General features: G+C 56.6%; 1 protein-coding gene across 1 annotated transcript in view; it reads left to right on the top strand.

Moving 5' to 3' along the window:
* Positions 1-2,885: 2,885 nt before the first annotated feature.
* The window catches only part of FBXL20 (F-box and leucine rich repeat protein 20), a gene marked incomplete at its 5' end in the record, with an annotated part of 36,691 nt that continues 22,300 nt past the window's right edge, over positions 2,886-17,276 (top strand). The window contains 2 exons of the mRNA XM_084275363.1: positions 2,886-3,081; positions 3,335-3,387. Coding sequence (XP_084131489.1) covers positions 2,886-3,081; positions 3,335-3,387 — 249 coding nt within the window. The remainder of the gene's footprint in view (positions 3,082-3,334; positions 3,388-17,276) is intronic.

Below are 17,276 nucleotides of genomic sequence, written 5' to 3'. Positions count from 1 at the left end.
CTCGAAGGGACTCGGACTCGGGTCGAGCCCGTGCGTGGGGGCCGCTCTCCGTGTCCACAGCCGCTGTGGCTTCGCTGAAGCTGGTGGAATTCCAGCCCACGTTGGAGCAGATGGGAATTGGAAAGGACCTGTGCTGTCTGTCTTCATCTGAGCGTTGCTGCCCCTTCCACCCAGCAACCAGAGCTTCCCCAGAACCCCCCGATGCTGCATTCGTCAAGCGATGACGGACCGAGCGCCGCACGCGTCCCACCCTGGAACACTTCAGAGCTGTTTTTAACTCACCCACTACCCAAACTTCCATTAATGCCGATAGGACATAGATTCTCAATCCATTTCTGAACCCTTCAGGGGTTTATTTGGGTGGCTTTTTCCCCTTCCAGCGTTCTCTCTGTCCTGGGGCAGCACCAACACTGCAGGACAAACAGCCCCTCGCTCGTTTGGCTGGGTGGGAATCGCAGCAGAAACTGATTTCCTTAAAAGATGGATTCTTTTGCCCCCTTTTTGGAATGAAGGACGTGACTCAGGCATCCTCCATGGTCCCTGAAAGGAAAAGAGACTCGGGAGAAGCCGTTTTATTTTTAAAAGCAGTTAAATCTGATTCAGTGCAGAGGAATGTGGGAAATGAAGAGCTCTGCGGACACGTCTCCCTCTGAATCACGGGCTGAGCGCAGTCCTGCTCCCCTTGGCTTTTGCTGTTGAGATTTTCCCTGTGGGAATGAGATCAGACTTTGCGTTTGGGGATGTGGTCTGAAACAATACCAAGGAATTCAGTTCCCCTTAAACCACAGAGATTTCCAGCCCTGCTTATGGCCCTGCCCCAGGCAAGCTCCCTCTTCCCCACTTCTCGTAATGCTGATGTCTTCTCCATAGGATGGAAATGATTCCGTTAATCAGTGGAGTGTTTTTACCTCTTCCTCCTGCCTTCAGCTTAATTCTGAGGCTCCTGTGGAAAGCAGGAGCCTGCTTTTCTCCAAACTCCCCCCTCCCATGCTCTGGAAAACCCCTTCCTCCTGTTTCCCACCATCCATCCTTCGCTCACTGTGGTCTGCAACCTGTCACTTCCCCCCCCACCCACCAATCTTCACCCTTCTCACGTGCTGAAATAGGAAAATAGGAACTGAAAATGTAAACCTGGAGCAAACACTCTTCCCTTCTGCAGCATCGGCCCCGTGTGGCCGTGGGGTGTCTGCGAAGAGGACGGACAGAACACGCTGCCAGAGGAATGTACCCTGAGACCCGGCTGCATCTTGGGCCTGGCGCCGGCTGCGATGCCGGCAGCTCAGTGCCGGCTCTCGTGCTGCCCCTCTCAGTTGTTGTTTTTAACGTGGTGTTTTACAGGAGCCCCTGGATCCCTCTGGGGTCACACAGGGGTTTGAAAAGAAACCGCTGGTCGGGTCGCCGCGGGGCTGGGGATAGCCAGGGCGGTTTGCCGGACCCGCCGTCGGTTGGAATCGGTGTAATAACCGCGGTGAAATAACCGTTGGGCTTGGTAATTCAACACAAAAATGTCTTTGAAAGGAAAGAGCTGCACCCGTTGCCTCCCTGCTCACCCAAGACCAAAGTTCAGTATCCTAAATTCCTCCTGCGGAAGGCGGGCAGCGCCTGTGGAAACAGAGGGAACAAAGTCTCCCACCCCCCTCCAGGTCCCTGACGTGGCGGCAGCCAGTGGGGTGAGTCCTGCGACGTGGGGGGCTGCGATCCAAAAGCCTTTTACCCCACTTTGCTGTGCCAGCCCCTTCCCCGTGGCGATAGATGAATCGTGAGAGCAGGATTGAGACAGGAGCCGGGCACAGGAGAGGCGAGGGACGCGGTGACACGGACCTTCCCACCTGTAAACGCGCCGTTCTCGGACAAAGGTTTTATTTTTAAAGATATTTTTGCTTATTCTTGACAATTATTCGACATCTTTCAGTATTGGAAAGATTAAAGAGAAGAAAAAAAAGGTGTAAAGCAAATAAAAGCCAAACGTTTTAATGGCGGGTGGTGACGTGATGCTGATGCAGGGCTGGGCTGCGGCGATGCAGGGCGGTGAGTGCTCACTCGGGGACACTTTGGGCTCTTTTGGGGCTCTTTTTAGGGCTCCTTTGGGGCTCTTTTAGGCTCCTTTTGGGGTTCTTTTTAGGGCTTCTTTTGGGGCTCCTTTTGGGCTCTTCTGTTGCTCTTCTTAGGGCTCCTTTTGGGGCTTCTTTTGGGCTCCTATTGGGCTCTTTTGGGGGCTGCTTTTGGGGCTCCTTCTGGGCTCTTTTGGAAGCTCCTTTTGGGCTCTTCTGGGGCTCTTTTCAGGGCTCCTTTTTGGCTCTTTTGCGTGCTTCTTTTGAGGCTCCTATTGGGCTCTTTTGGGTTCTTCTGGGGCTCTTTTTAGGGCTCCTTTTGGGGCTGCTTCTGGGCTCTTCTATGGATCTTTTTAGGGCTCCTTTTGGGGCTCCTTTTGGGGCTCCTTCTGGGCTCTTTTGAGGCTCTTTGGGGGTACCTTTTGGGGCTCCTTTTGGCAAGATCGTGTCTGTCAGCGGGACATAAACCGCTTCGTTACGCGAGGTCTCGGTCGCCGGCACCGGGATTGAGCGGGGGGGGGAGAGGGGGCGCGGGGGAGCGAGGCGGAGAGTCTCCCCCACGCTTGATTTTCCCGCGGCAATGACGTCGCCGTGACGCTGCAGCGAGCTGCGCGGTGATTGGCTGAGCACCGCGGCCTCTCCGCTGCTCCCGGAAGGGAGCGGAGAAACGGGGGACGCCTCATCCCCCCCACCCCCCTCCCCGCCCCCCACCCCCCATTCCGAGACCCCCAATCCCCGCGGCGGCACTTGAGGGGTGCGGGAGGGGTGCGGGGGTGGGGGTGGAGGGAAGACCCCTCCCGGATATCGGGGGGAGGATCCTCGCGGCCCCCGGATATGGGGGGTGCGGGGGTGGTGTCCGGCAGCCCCCGGTGCGGCGGGACGGACACCCGCAGCCCCCGGGGTGGCGGGGCGAGAGGGGGAGGGGCCGCCGGGGGGCGGGAGGACGCCGGCGGCGGCGGCGCGATGGGGGCGGCGGCCTGCGGGGTAGGTGGGGGCGGCGGGGGCTCGCCCAGTCCCGCGTCGCGTCTATGTGAGTGTGTGAGTGTGTCCCCCCCCCTCCCTCCTCATCCCCTCCCCCCTCTCCCCCTTCCCCGCGCGCCGCTGCTCTCGCCCTTCCGTGTGTCTGTCCCACCCCCCCCCCCCCCACTCACACACACACAACCACCCCCCCCACACACTCCCCACTCAGCCCCCCCCGCCGCCGCCGCCGCGCGCGCCGTGGCGCTGGCCAATGAGCGTGCGCGTTGCTGGCAGGTGCGGAGTGTTTTTGTTTTGGGTTGAAGTTGAGGCCGGAGGAGACGCGGCGGCGGCGGCGGGCGGAGGCCGCGGAGCCCCGGTACCCCCTGCCCGCCCTCCTCCCCCCTCCCGGCCTGCCTCCCCTTCCCCTCCTCCTCTTCCTCCGCCGCCCCGCCCGGCCCCGCCATGCGGAGGGAGATGAACGGGGTCACTAAGAGCCGCTTTGAGGTGAGGCCCTGGCCGGCCCTGGCGCTGAGGAGACGGCGGGAGGGGGCGGCCGGGCCGCGCCTTCGGGACGGCCAGACAGGGCTGGATGGGGGGGTCGGGGGGGCGGGGGGCGGGGTCTGGGTGAATGGGGCCGGGGCTGGGGCGGGGGGCGGCTTCCCCCGGGCCTGGGGCGGGGTGGGGGTTAAGGGAGAGGCTTTCCCCTGAGGGGAGCCCCCGGCCGCGGGTGTCCGTGGGGCAGGAGGAGGGTGGTGTCGGTGGGAAACTCCATCCCCACACCCCCCCGCCCCGTTTGTTCCCCCGGGTGGGGGGGCTGCGCGGGGTGGGGGGGTGGGGGGTGCGGGGCCGCTGCCAACGTGTTGCTGCGGGTGTGCGCGCTGGCAGCCGAGTTGATGGTGGAGCAGGGATGGGGGAAGCAGCCGGGAAACAAGACGGGCTGGGCCGGGGCTGGTGGGGGGTGGCGGTGGCGAGGGGAGGGGAAGGGGAAAGAGAGGGGAAGGTGTCCCCGGCCCGGCTGTTTTGGGCAGTAACCGGGAAAAATTTGATTACGGAGAGGTGTGGGGGGGGGGGGGGTGGAGAGGACGGAAAGAGCAGAGGGTAAACAATAAGATCTATTGAAAGAATATGGCACAAAGCAGGCGATGGAGCCGGGGCCGCTTCCAGCGCTGCATTGTTGTAACAGCTGTCTTCCCGGGGTGGGGGAGGAGGCCGGGAGAGCGGCGGGTTTACTTTCCATCGCCCTGAGAGGCTGTTGCAGAGGATGAAAACACCTGAAAATGCCTGAAAACACCTTCCTGTCCTTCTAACCACCCGGCTCCGTGGTGTGTGTGAGCCTGATGTGGGTGGAAAAGCGCTCAGGACCGTGAAGATGTGGCTCTGTGTGTGTGTGTGTGTCCCCTGCCCCACATCACAGCGAAGGGCCGTGAAGGGAAAACCCTGGTTAATGGTAAACCCCAGAGCAGCTGGTTCCAGGGGGAGCAGCGCTGGATTCCCCGGGAAGCCGGGCCCTGGAGTTGAGGAAGGGGCAGGAAATCAGGGTTTGGGATACTGGATGTGAAATTACTCCCTGCCTTTCCCAGACCCATAGCAGCACAGCTGCTGGGAATGGCTTCAGGTGAGAGAGTGTTGGAACATCCACGTTTCTGTAGCATCCAAACAGCCAGCTCAACCTGGGAGCTCCAGAGACCAGGCTGTGCTTTCTCTGGGGTTATTGTTTTTACTGTTCTGGTCTCTTCTTGGCTGCACAGATTGATTTATTTATTTCCCCCCCCCCAAAAAAAAGCTTTTTCCTTTTTTAATTTCTGCAGAGTGGCTGGTTCCAGAGCAGAGCAAAGGATAAACCCACAGTGGTAGCAGCCTCCTGGGGTGGGACAAGGGGGGAAATGCCACCTCATCCAGCAATGCCTGGTTTTTGTTTAACCTTTACCTGGAAATACCAGGATTCACTCCTGTTTTGAGGGAGCTTTCATCAGGGTTGTCCCAAAGCATGATGAATCCAGCTCACTGTGGAAGAAGAGTGGGGAAGAGCTTGGCCTGGGAGGGGTTTTTTCTGGAACCCTGTGGGATTTTCTTCCTGTGGTCAAAAGTGGATGAGGTCAAAATAAGCAGAGTGCTCAGAGGGTGTTTGAAGTGGATTGTTCTCAGTCCTTCGTGTGGGATGAGTTGGTGTGTGGTGGAAGGGCTGGCCCTGAGCTCCTGGAAGTGCTTTAAACGTTAACCACACTTCCTGGCCAGGTTGGGAAATCCAGGACGTGGGTTTATTAACCTGAGCACTGATTGTCTGTGACCCACTCGTATACCCTGGGAGGGACGAGTTTAGCCCTTTAAATCAGAGTCACAGGGGTGGGAAGGGACCTCTAGAGCTCATGGGTGGGATACAACCCCCTGCCAAAGCAGCTCCCCAGGACAGGGCACACAGGTCGGTGTCCAGACAGGGCTGGAATCTCTCCAGAGATGGAGACTCCACACCCCCTGGGCAGCCTGTCCCAGGGCTCCCTCACCCTCACTGGGGAAAAGTTCTTCCACATGTTGGTGTGGAACTCCCTGTGCTCCAACTTGCAGCCATTGCCCCTTGTCCTGTCCCCACAGACACTGAAAAGGGGCTGCCCATTTCCCCCTGTATCCCATCCTTCAGATACTGATAAACATTCATAAGGTCCCCCCTTAGTCTTCTTCTCTCCAGGCTGAAAAATACACGGATGGGGTTTCCTAGGGAGGGTGTTTTGATCTGAGAAGCTTCTAAAGTGTTGCCTCTTCACACTTCACAGATTGCTTTTTTCTCCCCATGGGTAGAAACTCAGCCCTGCTCCCTCAAAAGGGGGGTTTGTAGTGTTTCTGCTCTAAAAGTAAAAGCTCTGGTGGCTGTTGGGAGCGTCAGCCCCTGAGTGTAATAGTTCGTATTGAGTGTGACATAAGGACAATTATGCAGAAACGTGTTGAGGCTGGAAGCTGCTGCTCAGAGTTGTTGAATATTGTAAGATCACAGAAAGACAGCACGGGGTTGAATGCTTGGTGATTAGTACTCCTACATAGCCCTCTGCCTCCCCTCCAGAGCTGACACCCAGCCGACTGCCGCCGTGGTTTCCCTGGCTGAGGAGGGGTGAGCAGGGTCTTCCAGTCTGGAGCCTTTATCTTGGGGTAAAAATAGCTCCATGCAGAGTTGTGACTAATGTATATTGTGTCTGGTGAGGCTTTAAAGAACAAGTGGATTGTTGAGGGGGAGTTTGGCTCTGGCTTGGCTTATAGCCTCTTGTTGAGCCCTGTGAATGCATCCCTGATCTGTTGTTGTTGGGTAACTTTAAAATCCACTCAGGGTTTGGATTGAATAATCACTTCTTACTGTGGTAACAACGTGTTGTAAGGGAATATGGGCTGAGGGGCTGGATGTGCCTCCCCAGGGTCTCCATGTGCCCCCTGGGGTCTCCATGCCACCCCCACAGCCAGCTGCCTGCTCTGGGAGGGATGAAGCACCTTCTTTTAAACCCAAGAATGAACTCTGGTGTGCCCAGCCAAAAGAGCATATTCTAAGTCAGTCCCTTTATAGGAGGAGTGGCCACCGCAGAGAAAATAACCACTTACTGCAGCAAAGCAAACAGAAAGGGAGAACGTTACCCAGATTGACTCCTAATTTTCTGTGGTGTTGGTTTAATGTGGAACAAGCCCTGGCATTTTGCAGCCCTGGCTGGCAGCTGGGGCTTCTCTGCTTCCTGTGGTGGGCAATAGGTGATGCAACTAAAACAGAGCAAAGAGGAGGGGGCATCATCATCCAGGGCCTTGGATTGATGGGTACCTTACTCTTAGAGCTTGTTTACCTTCCAGAGACACCAGTTGCCATGGCTTCTCCAGCCTGTTTGGTCCCTGCTCTTCTGGCCTGGCGTGTTGGGACCCAGTGGCTTGGGCTGGCGTTCCCTGTCCCGCTGCTCCTGCTGTCCCACTGCTCCCACTAGCTCATCCCCAAAGATAAACACCCTCCCCCAGGGTGGGCAGGGTGCCCTGCTGAGCTTTCAGGGTTCTCAGAGGGGCAGGCTGAGGTGGTTGGTGCTTAGGTGGGTGCATGCAGAGCTAGAGGAGGTAACCCAGCACCGAATCACCCCATCAGGGGCTGTGCTGTGTATTAACAGTGGCTTCTTCAGCTTAGACCAAGGAGTCCTGAACGACTTCAGCATGAGGTGCCTCCTGCCCTCCCAGCTTTCCCTGCCCAGGGATCTGGGTGTCCTGTTGAGCCACGTCCTCAGGCTTCAATAATTATAGCTGCTTTCTTCTTTTCCTAGACCATGAGCAATGCACAGAGTCTCCTCTACATCCTTCTACAACAACAATAACAACAAAAAACACCCCCCCACGCAAATAAAAAAAGCACCAACCCAGCCCAGGTTCCTGGAGGAGCCTTCAAACCCCCAATTAGCAGGAGCTGGTTCTGGCTGTGAAGTGTTTCTTTATGGGGAGTTTCTCCTATTTCAGAATAAGATGTGGACACCAGGGATGTATCTGAGGACTGAGGGTGCTTATGGAGCCTTGTGAATGCCTTCAGTGGGATGCATCGACCCAGTGTGCTTCCACCTGGGTCTCTCCCCCTTAGGATTTGGGATGCTCAGTGTGAGGGAGTTCTGGCTGTGCTGGTGGCCTCTCCAGTCCCTAGGTCCTTCTTTAGAGCTGCTGTGAGAGGAGGCAAAAAGAAACACTTCAAACCCTTCAAAACCGAGTTGCCTTCTGGTAATTCATCTTGTCTGTGTTCAGAAAGCTGAATTGAGTAACCCCACTTACCCAAATCCTGTTTTTTTTTTAAATCTGGTAAGTTCCTGGCTCTTAAAAGCCATGTTTCTGTGTCCTGGGGTGGTTTGGATGTGCTTTTGGGGTTCTCTGCTCCCTTTGCTGCTCCTGTGCTGGTTTCTGTCCCACAGGTTATCGCAGGTGATGGAGGGGATGTGAGCACTGATGGAGGGCAGGGAACACTGATACCTCTCTGCATCCCACCCCATGTCTGTCTGCTCCCACCATGGTGTTTCTCTTTGTATCCCAAGAGAAGCTGCTGCTGATGTAACACAGCAGCTCCTGGACCCAACCAGTGATGAGAAACACCATCAAAACCAGCACCACAGGCTTGAGGGGTGTCAGAGCGGGTGGCTCCTCCGTACCGTCGGGGTTTTTTTCTCCCAAATAGGATCCCCTTCTTCCTCTGCCCTGTCCGAGGCATCCTGCTAGCAAGGGGGTGACAGTGGGAGTGTTGGCAAACTGTAGTTTCAGTGGGAAATGTAAGCAGAGATGCCAGAAAAGCTGAATTTCCTCCCTGTCCCTCACTGACACTTGTGGGGTGAAGAATCCCATGAGGACTCCTCCATCCCATGAGGACTCCTCCATCCCATGAGGACTCCTCCATCCCATGAGGACTCCTCCATCCCATCACCCAGCAGTGTTGGGGTCAGTTATCCACGGCTTTTCCAGCTGGATACTGAGCTGAATGCCACCTCAGTGCTGAAACTGGGGCTGCCCAGGGTGGTGTCACTGGAAGCTGCTGGTCAGAGCAGCCACCTCAAATGGTATCTTGGGGACTGTGTGTGCTCCTGAGGAGAGGCACTGGGCTGCTTGGCTGTGTCTGTCTTGCGTGGCAGCTTGCGTAACAGGAAAGGGAGTTAGGCTGGGTCTCATTTTATTTCAGATACCATTATTAATTGGGGCCTGGGATAGATCAGGTAATTATTGTTTTTGCTGTTGGGTTACCTGGCTCTGTGTTTCGTTTGACTCACACCATGATGAAAGTCACCCTGAGGAATGTTTCAGCCTCGTGGATGCGGCATGAAACACCCCAGAGATGTGGGGGGGACCCGTGTCTTTGTGTGGCTGGTGGCCCTGGGTACCTGGCTGGTCTGACAGGTTGGTTGTCATAGAATGGCATGGGTTGGAAGGGACCCCAAGGGTCACAGAGCTCCAACCCCCTGCCACAGGCAGGGACACCAACCTCCAGGCCTGGAGCTACACAAGGTTGCCCAGGGCCCCATCCAACCTGGCCTTGGACACCCCCAGGGACGGGGCACCCACCCCCTCTCTGGGCAGCCCCTTCCAGCCCCTCACCACTCTCTCTGGACAGAACTTCCCCCCAGTCTCTCCTCTCCCCCTTCCCTCCTCCAGCTTCACCCCATCCCCCTTGTCCTGCCAGTCTCTGCCCTTTAACAAGCTGATTCCCCTCCTGTTCCTCTGTTCCCTTCAGGGACTGGGGGGCTGCAGTGAGGTCCCCCCACAGCTTCTCTTCTCCAGGCTGACCCAGCCCAGCTCCCCCAGCCTCTCTTCATAGGGGAGCTGCTCCAGCCCTCTGATCATCCCCGTGGCTCCTCTGACCCCTCTCCAACAGCCCCACATCTTCCCTGTGTTGGGACTCTGGCCACAGGACTCCAGCTGGGGAGGGCAGAGCAGAGAGGGACAATCCCCTCCCTGTCCCTGCTGCCACCCCTCTGCTGATGGAACCACCATCCTTGTAAATGTGGCAAACTTCACACCTCATCTCAGTAGAGGGTTTCTTTGAGACTTCCATTGCCAAGTGTGTATGCCAGTTACTATCATCATCATCATCATCTCTTGATAAAGCTGAATACGCACCCAGTAGTGAGGAAACTTATCACCACTAACACAGAGCTGCAGGAGAGGGGCAGAGCCAGGAGACATTTGTTTATCAAAGAAGCTCATTTGACTCCTGATGAGCTTTGGTACATACTTGGGAGAGCTGGAGGAGTCTCACTTCTGGCCTGAGCCTGTCTCTGGTTGGGTTGGGTTATTTTCAAGCCCATTCCAAGGGTGTTTGTAGTAAATAGCTGCCCTGCTGAAACGAGCTCCTGAAGAAGAAGCAGTGAGGATGGGTGTTGTGCCACACAGGGACGCAGCCTGTGGTGTGGGCTGTGAAGTCCCAAGTCTCTGGGTTGTTTAAACTCTCCCTCTTTGGACTGGGATGTTTTTAGGGGTGATGGTCTATATGTGAAACTAAACTGTGTGAGAGAGCAGCAGCACTTAAACTCCGGTGTCTGTAGCAAGTCACAACATTACCCCAGTGACCACTTGTAGGACGTTGAGGTTTCTAGTGGAGCTAAAAACGATGCCCATGACCAGCTTTGATGCCAACATCCATGGCCCTCCTGCTTCTCACCCCATCTTTCCAATGTGTAATGCCAACCAGCTTCCACCTCCTTGGTTCTTGAGCCTGTGAGCTGCCCCCAGCCATCTCAGAGAGCGCTTTTCATTCAGCACCAGCTACAACTTGTGGGGAGGACAAAGCCGATTAACTGCAAGCTTCTGCCTCCCCAAGCTGTCACCAGGCTGCTTGGGGTTCTGCCCAGCATCCCTGCCAGGGCTCTCTGGTGGAAACCACTGGGATGCAGGGCTCCTGTGGCAGCTGGGTACTGAAGGTGCTGAGGGCAGCTCATATGCTGGTGCTGCCTTTTAAATTGCAGTTTAGAGATGAGCCCGGACACAGGGAGCTTTTAGGTGCAGTTGTGGGATGTTTTGTTTGTGGAAAACTGTCTCAGAGCCAAGGCTGGGATAAAAGCACAAAGCAGAGGAACAAAAAGCGTATGAACGCGCCCTTCTGGTGTCTGACAGCACTTTCTGGGTTGGGGGGGGGACAGGGGGAGGTTCAGCACGTGTGGTACTTCCAGCTGAAATGGTATTTCTGAAGCCAGAAGTCATCCAGTATCATGATACTCAGAGGGGTCCCACAGGGAAGCAGGGGAGGGGCTGCTCACCAGGGAGTGTGGGGACGGGACACGGGGCGATGGCTCCAAGCTGGCAGAGGGCAGGGATGGGTTAGAGGTGAGGAAGAGATTCCTGACTCTGAGGGGGGAGGCCCTGGCACAGGGTGCCCAGAGGGGCTGTGGGAGCCCCTGGATCCCTGGCAGGGTGTGAGGCTGGATTGGATGGGGCTTGGGGCACCCTGGGCTGGTGGGGGTGTCCCTGCCCATGGCAGGGGGTTGGAACTGGATGGGCTTTGAGCTCCCTTCCAACCCAAAGCATTCTGTGATTCTGTGATCTGACTGCAGCTTGGCTTTCTGAACACAACACTGCACATCATCCACCTGATGGATTCCTTCTCTGGGACAGCTTCTGCATGACACTGCCACGTCTGAGGTGTGTGCAGCAGGCAGCTCCCTGTCCTGGGCTCCATTCCTGTAGGGCTTCTGGAATTTGGCTTTTTGCTCAGCTTTATGCTTTCAGCATTGCTGATTAAAAACAAGCAAACAAAGGCAGATGATAAAGGCTGTTTACTGACCTTTGTTACCCAACGCAGGACGGAGTGGGACTGTGCAGCAAGGCAGCTCCTCCATCCCCGGCTATTTATCGCCAGCAGAAATTTAAGCTCCTCTAAAGCAACAACAAGCGGATGAGGAAGTGATGGTGATGATGTATATCAAACAAATTGCCTATGGAGCTATTTTTAGGGATATTAAGCCTATAATAAGCCTTTTCGACCAGGGTGGATCTCGTCTCGGTTTCGCTGTGCTTAGTCAGAGTTTTGTTTGAGTGGAGCCCTGGTCAGGAGCCAGGCTGGGTGAGGGCACCAGTGCCATGGGGCTGCTGCCCCTTGCCCCCCCTTCCTGCAGCCCCTTGCCCCCCCTTCCTGCAGCCCCTTGCCCCCCCTTCCTGCAGCCCCTTGCCCCCCTTCCTGCAGCCCCTTGCCCCCCTTCCTGCAGCCCCTTGCCCCCCTTTCTGCAGCCCCTTGCCCCCCTTCCTGCAGCCCCTTGCCCCCCCTTCTGCAGCCCCGTGCCCCCCTTCTGCAGCCCCGTGCCCCCCTTCTGCAGCCCCGTGCCCCCCTTCTGCAGCCCCGTGCCCCCCTTCTGCAGCCCCGTGCCCCCCCTTCCTGCAGCCCCGTGCCCCCCCTTCCTGCAGCCCCTTGCCCCCCCTTCTGCAGCCCCGTGCCCCCCCTTCCTGCAGCCCCGTGCCCCCCCTTCCTGCAGCCCCGTGCCCCCCCTTCCTGCAGCCCCGTGCCCCCCCTTCCTGCAGCCCCGTGCCCCCCCTTCCTGCAGCCCCGTGCCCCCCCTTCCTGCAGCCCCTTGCCCCCCCTTCCTGCAGCCCCTTGCCCCCCCTTCCTGCAGCCCCTTGCCCCCCCTTCCTGCAGCCCCTTGCCCCCCCTTCCTGCAGCCCCTTGCCCCCCCTTCCTGCAGCCCCTTGCCCCCCCTTCCTGCAGCCCCTCGCCCCCCTTTCTGCAGCCCCTCGCCCCCCCTTTCTGCAGCCCCTCGCCCCCCCTTTCTGCAGCCCCTCGCCCCCCCTTTCTGCAGCCCCTCGCCCCCCCTTTCTGCAGCCCCTCGCCCCCCCTTTCTGCAGCCCCTTGCCCCCCCTTTCTGCAGCCCCGTGCCCCCCTTCCTGCAGCCCCTTGCCCCCCCTTCCTGCAGCCCCTTGCCCCCCCTTCCTGCAGCCCCTTGCCCCCCCTTCCTGCAGCCCCTTGCCCCCCCTTCCTGCAGCCCCTTGCCCCCCCTTCCTGCAGCCCCTTGCCCCCCCTTCCTGCAGCCCCTTGCCCCCCCTTCCTGCAGCCCCTTGCCCCCCTTCCCGCAGCCCCAGCCCCAGCCTGATGACCCCGGAGCATCGTGGCTGCTGGAGCTCGTCAGGGCAGCAGCTTTATTCCACAGCCATTTTCCTCGGAGCCTTAACACAGATTAAACCACATGGCTTTTGGGGAAAGGAGGGGGGATAATTCCCTGTGTAACTCCAGGCTAGAAGGAAAATTCACCCCATCTGAACCGGTTGTGGATGGAAACAGCTCCACGCTCTCTATCACGTCCCTCAGCCCAGCCCAGTGCTTCACTGTCGCTTCCCTGTGACCCATCTCTGCAGTGTGATGATTTCTTTGCCTCCAGGAAGGCAGCTCAGCTGCTTAACCCCCTGTCCCCCCCCTCCCAGGTTCTGAACCCCTGCATCCTTGGTGTTTGGGTTGTTTGAGCCCAGTAACAGTGGCAGGTCTCTACTCCGAGGTGAGCAGCACCAGAGGCAGGGTGTTGGTGCACGTTGACAGTGTTTGTAAGAAGTCAAAGCTTCACTGAGCTTCTCCAAAGGGAACACAGAATGAATTCCATGTTTCTTCTTGTTCTGTGGTTTATGCTCAGCTCTTTTTTTATCCTTTTCTTTTTCCCTCCCCCAGATTGGGGCTGTGTGATAGGAGCTGGGCTTGGCACGTGTCTTGTTTGGTTTCAGTGACTCTGTGCTGCCTGTGTCCATCCCCTCTGTATGGACAGACAGCAGCAGATCCAAGTGGTGTGAGTACCACCAGGGATGCTGGGCTTTTAGGGCTGAGCCAGCAGCCCTGTAACCAAAGGACACCCCACAGGGCATCTCAGGCTCCTCTGGGTTTAAACTTGGGATCAATCTGTGCAGGTGTTTCATTCCTTTCACTTCAGCAAAGACTTTTACAGCTCTGAGGGTTGATCTCTATGGGGCAGGTTGGGTGGGGATGGAAATGATAAAATACACCAGCAACACGTGTGATCCTTAATTTAGGGTGGCAGCTCCTGATTCCCCCACCTTCCCTGGTGCAGAGGTGGCTTCGAGGATGCGCTGGCTGCTCTCTAATAATCACAGTCTGTTTTCTGTCTTGGTTTGAATTGCTTAATTTCCTGTGGTTATGAGTGGGTGCAGAGGGTCTGGCTGGCACCTGCACCAAGGGCACTGAGCTCCAGGTCTGAGCAAGAGCTGCAATCTCCTGCCCAGCAGGTGCTCACCTCTTGCAAGGCTGCTCGGAGAGGTTCGTCTGCCGCTGCTTCTGTTACACAAGCAAACGAGTTGCAGTGTTAATGACCATCTTTGCTAATGTTGGATGGGTTCTTGGGAGGCTGGGTGTGCTGTCAAATCCCTTCTGAAGTTCTGCCTGAAGCTTGTGTAGCCCAGAGACCCGAAACACTTTATTCCTGGCTGTGTTTGTGCTTCCAGGATCGTTCACAGCTGCGGCTTCCTGCTGCCCACCTGCACGGATGTCACTGTTGTTCAGGTGGCTGGGCTTTGTCCTGGAAGTGGATGTCTGTCTGTCTGTCTCTTCCCTCTGTCCACATCCACCCACTCACATCCTTGTTCCTGCTGCCCGTTGCATTTTGCTCCTGCTTGTTGGGCAGCTTCAGACCTTCCCCTTGCGCTCTCCAGGGACCAAGTGTGCCAGACCCTGGGTTATTTTTCACTGGGGTGAACATCACTGGGGGTAACTGGGTGTAAGGACTGATCCCAGTGCCTTTGCAACCCCCCCAGGCACTAATCCCATAAAGCTCCAAATAAGCCTCGTCCCTTTTTCCCCGTTGAGCTTTGAATTTTCCACTTCAGGAGAAGAGTGTTTGGGTTCAAAGTCCACACCTCGTGCTCAGTTGTTGCTTCTCAAGCTCAGCCTCATGTGATTGATTTTTTAATATATATATATATATTTTAAGACCAGCCATCCCCTCACTGTGTGTGGGGCTGTGTGTGTCAGCAGAGCCCCTACCCCACTGAGGGGGGCTGGGGGCTCGGTGTGTTGGGCTCCCATTGAGGACAAACACAGATGATGACTTTATATCCTCTTAAAGGCAGCGTGGTTTCTGTCCCACTGAACATGCTGCTGTTAACTTCAGCTCTTCAGTGCTTTTCAGAGTGATACAGCCCCTGAAGAGCTCTGCCCCTGTGTGTGGCTGGCTAGAAGAGGTCATGATGCTTCTTCCCCGCCTCCCCATAACAATACACGTTTTTATGCAGAAACAAGTTCTGCAGAGGGTCAGATTGAGAGTGACTGACTCCCTGTGATCACCCTGGAAACTTCATGTGCCAGTGAATCCCCTTGTGGTGTTGGCACGGTAGGATTTTGGTGGTGCTGGGACAGAACCACCTTACGGGGCTTGGGTCAGGTCCTGAAGACCCAGCATCAGAGCTGCTTGGGCTGTGTGAGTGTTTGTACATCTTGGAGATGCCCCTTAACTATAGACCAGCCCTGCTGGGCTGCAGATCGGCTGCAATGGGGGTTGGACCCGGTGACCTCTCGAGGTCCCTTCTAACCCCTGCAGGCTGCCCAGAGAGGGGGTGGGTGCCCCATCCCTGGGGGTGTTCAAGGCCAGGTTGGATGGAGCCCTGGGCAACCTTGTGTAGCTCCAGGCCTGGAGGTTGGTGGCCCTGCCTGTGGCAGGGGGTTGAAGCTCTGGGACCCTTGGGGTCCCTTCCAACCCAGACTGGGATTCTCTGATTCTGTGACTCTGTCCTCTTTGAGCTCCTGGCTTCTTCCACAGGGAAGAGTTCTGTGTAACAGGACGTTGGGAAGAGGGATGGAGGGTTTCAGTCTGGCAGTGCAGCCCCTCTTTGTGTCTGAACTGCCTGGTACTGAAACAAGGCCCTGCTGCTGCTGTAGAGGAAAGTCTTTCTGGTATGTCAGACCAGTAAACCGTTCTCTTAAAAATACAGCCAGGAACTTCAGAGAGTGGGTTTGAGCATTTAGGGTAAAGTAAAATAAATGTGCTTTGTGTTCAGTATGTTAATATTCCTAATTACTTCCAGTAAACTGTAAATGTTGAAATAACTCATTTAGAAACTCTTCTAGTGTGTTTTTCCAAACACCAAATAGTGAAAAACAAGCCTTTTGTTCCTCATAGGAACACCCCTCCAGCCCTTCCCCAACAACAAAGTCCAACCCCTTGCCAGATGTGACATTTCCAGGAAAGCATCACCCCCTCCCTCTGCCAGCCCCACCGCAGAGGAGCTCTGCAGCCAGGAGCCCTGTCAGAGCCGGGGTCCCCAGCAGCTCCTGGGGAGTTTTTCCAGCACCCTGTAAGCCCAGAAAGAGTCCTGTGCCAGCGTGTGTTTGGAGACTGTCTTACTGAGAGCTCTGGAAGTCAAGGTTGAAGTTCTGCAGAAGCTGTTGGAGAAACTCTTCTTGCTGGAGCAAATCAATTAACCCCACCTTGAGACCTCCGTGCTAATTGGGCAGCTCTGTCTCCCATGGGAGCTTCTGAAATGCAGTGGAACGTGTGCTGGGTGTGGGTTCCCCAGAGGAGCCGTCGGTGGTAGCATCTCTGTGCTGGCGTGGGCTGGTGATGTACACTTTGGCTGTGGAATAGGGAGAAGTTGTGTGGCCTCTTCATGAGCAGCAGGGCAGCAGAATCAATCCAGTTGAGGACACCTCTGATGTGGAATACTGACCGTGGCTTTGGGTGGGATGGGCAGTGGGGCACCAGCCCTGAAGGAGGGAACCAGGATGAGCCTCCGCGCTCGTGTGCCGGGGCCGTGACGAGGTGAGGCTCGCTCAGAGGCTAAATGAACAGATGCAGCACTGACCCAGTGCTCTGCTTCCTGTGTTAACCCCAATAACACATCCCTCTGGAGCGTTGCTTCACTCCCAGGCCTTGCATTGAGCGCTGCTCGTCCCTCTTTGCATGTGTGATGAGCACGGGTGTTCCTCGGGCGGGAGCGCTCCTAATTACACACTGCCGCCCGCTGTCATCGCCGGGATGTCACACGTGTGACCCAGTTTGGGTTGCTGTGCCCCTGTAATGAACAGCTGGGCCTGACTGAGGCCTGAATAGCACCTCTTGTCCTCTCCAGTGTCAGCAGCACCTGGATGCAGGGGGATCTGATTGAGCCCCACACCGGCCACAGCAGCGCTGGGCAGCCCAGGGTATCCAGCCAGTCTGCAGGAGCTTGAATACCCCGTTAGGAGGGATGGAGAATTGCAGGGAGCGCTGAGTGAGCATGAGGCTGCTGGAGCTTTCCAGGGATTTGCCTATTTGTTTCCTCTAAACTTCCTTGGTCTCATACCAGGAGCAGCCCTGGCACCCAGCAAGGCAGCTTCTGCTGAGATGAGATGAGTTTTGGGGGGGGGGGGGAGGTCTCAGCGCCCGTAAGCTGTGTAAATACAACTGGGAAGTACTGGTTTTCTGCCCTCTGGGTTATCATCACTGGGGTTTTGGTTGGTGGGGGGGAGCGTGCAGGAAAGGCTACTCAAATTCAAGGGTAACCAGTGAGTTCTGTGGATGGCTGGAGGTTGGATGGTCCTTGTCTTGGCTGCTAGTGCCTCTGGACATCCCCTCTTTGAAACCCATCCCCGATAAACACACGTGTGTTATCTCCTCTCTCATCCTCACCAGCTCCTAACCCACTCAGCACCTCTCTGGCATTTGCAGTGAGCCTGCCCATGGTCCTTGACTGGAGAACATGCTCTTCTGTCCCAGCCACAACAGGGACAGGCTCCACAGAGTCGGTGTTGGCTGGGGAAACAGCAAGGCCCCCCCTTTCAGTGACCTGCAGGATGGGCTGAGGGGTTCCCTGTCTGGTGGAGCGTTCAGGACTTGT

This window comes from Gallinula chloropus, assembly GCF_964237585.1.
Source record: "Gallinula chloropus genome assembly, chromosome: 26".
NCBI lineage: Eukaryota > Metazoa > Chordata > Aves > Gruiformes > Rallidae > Gallinula > Gallinula chloropus.
This window is presented reverse-complemented; position numbering and strand designations above follow the sequence as displayed.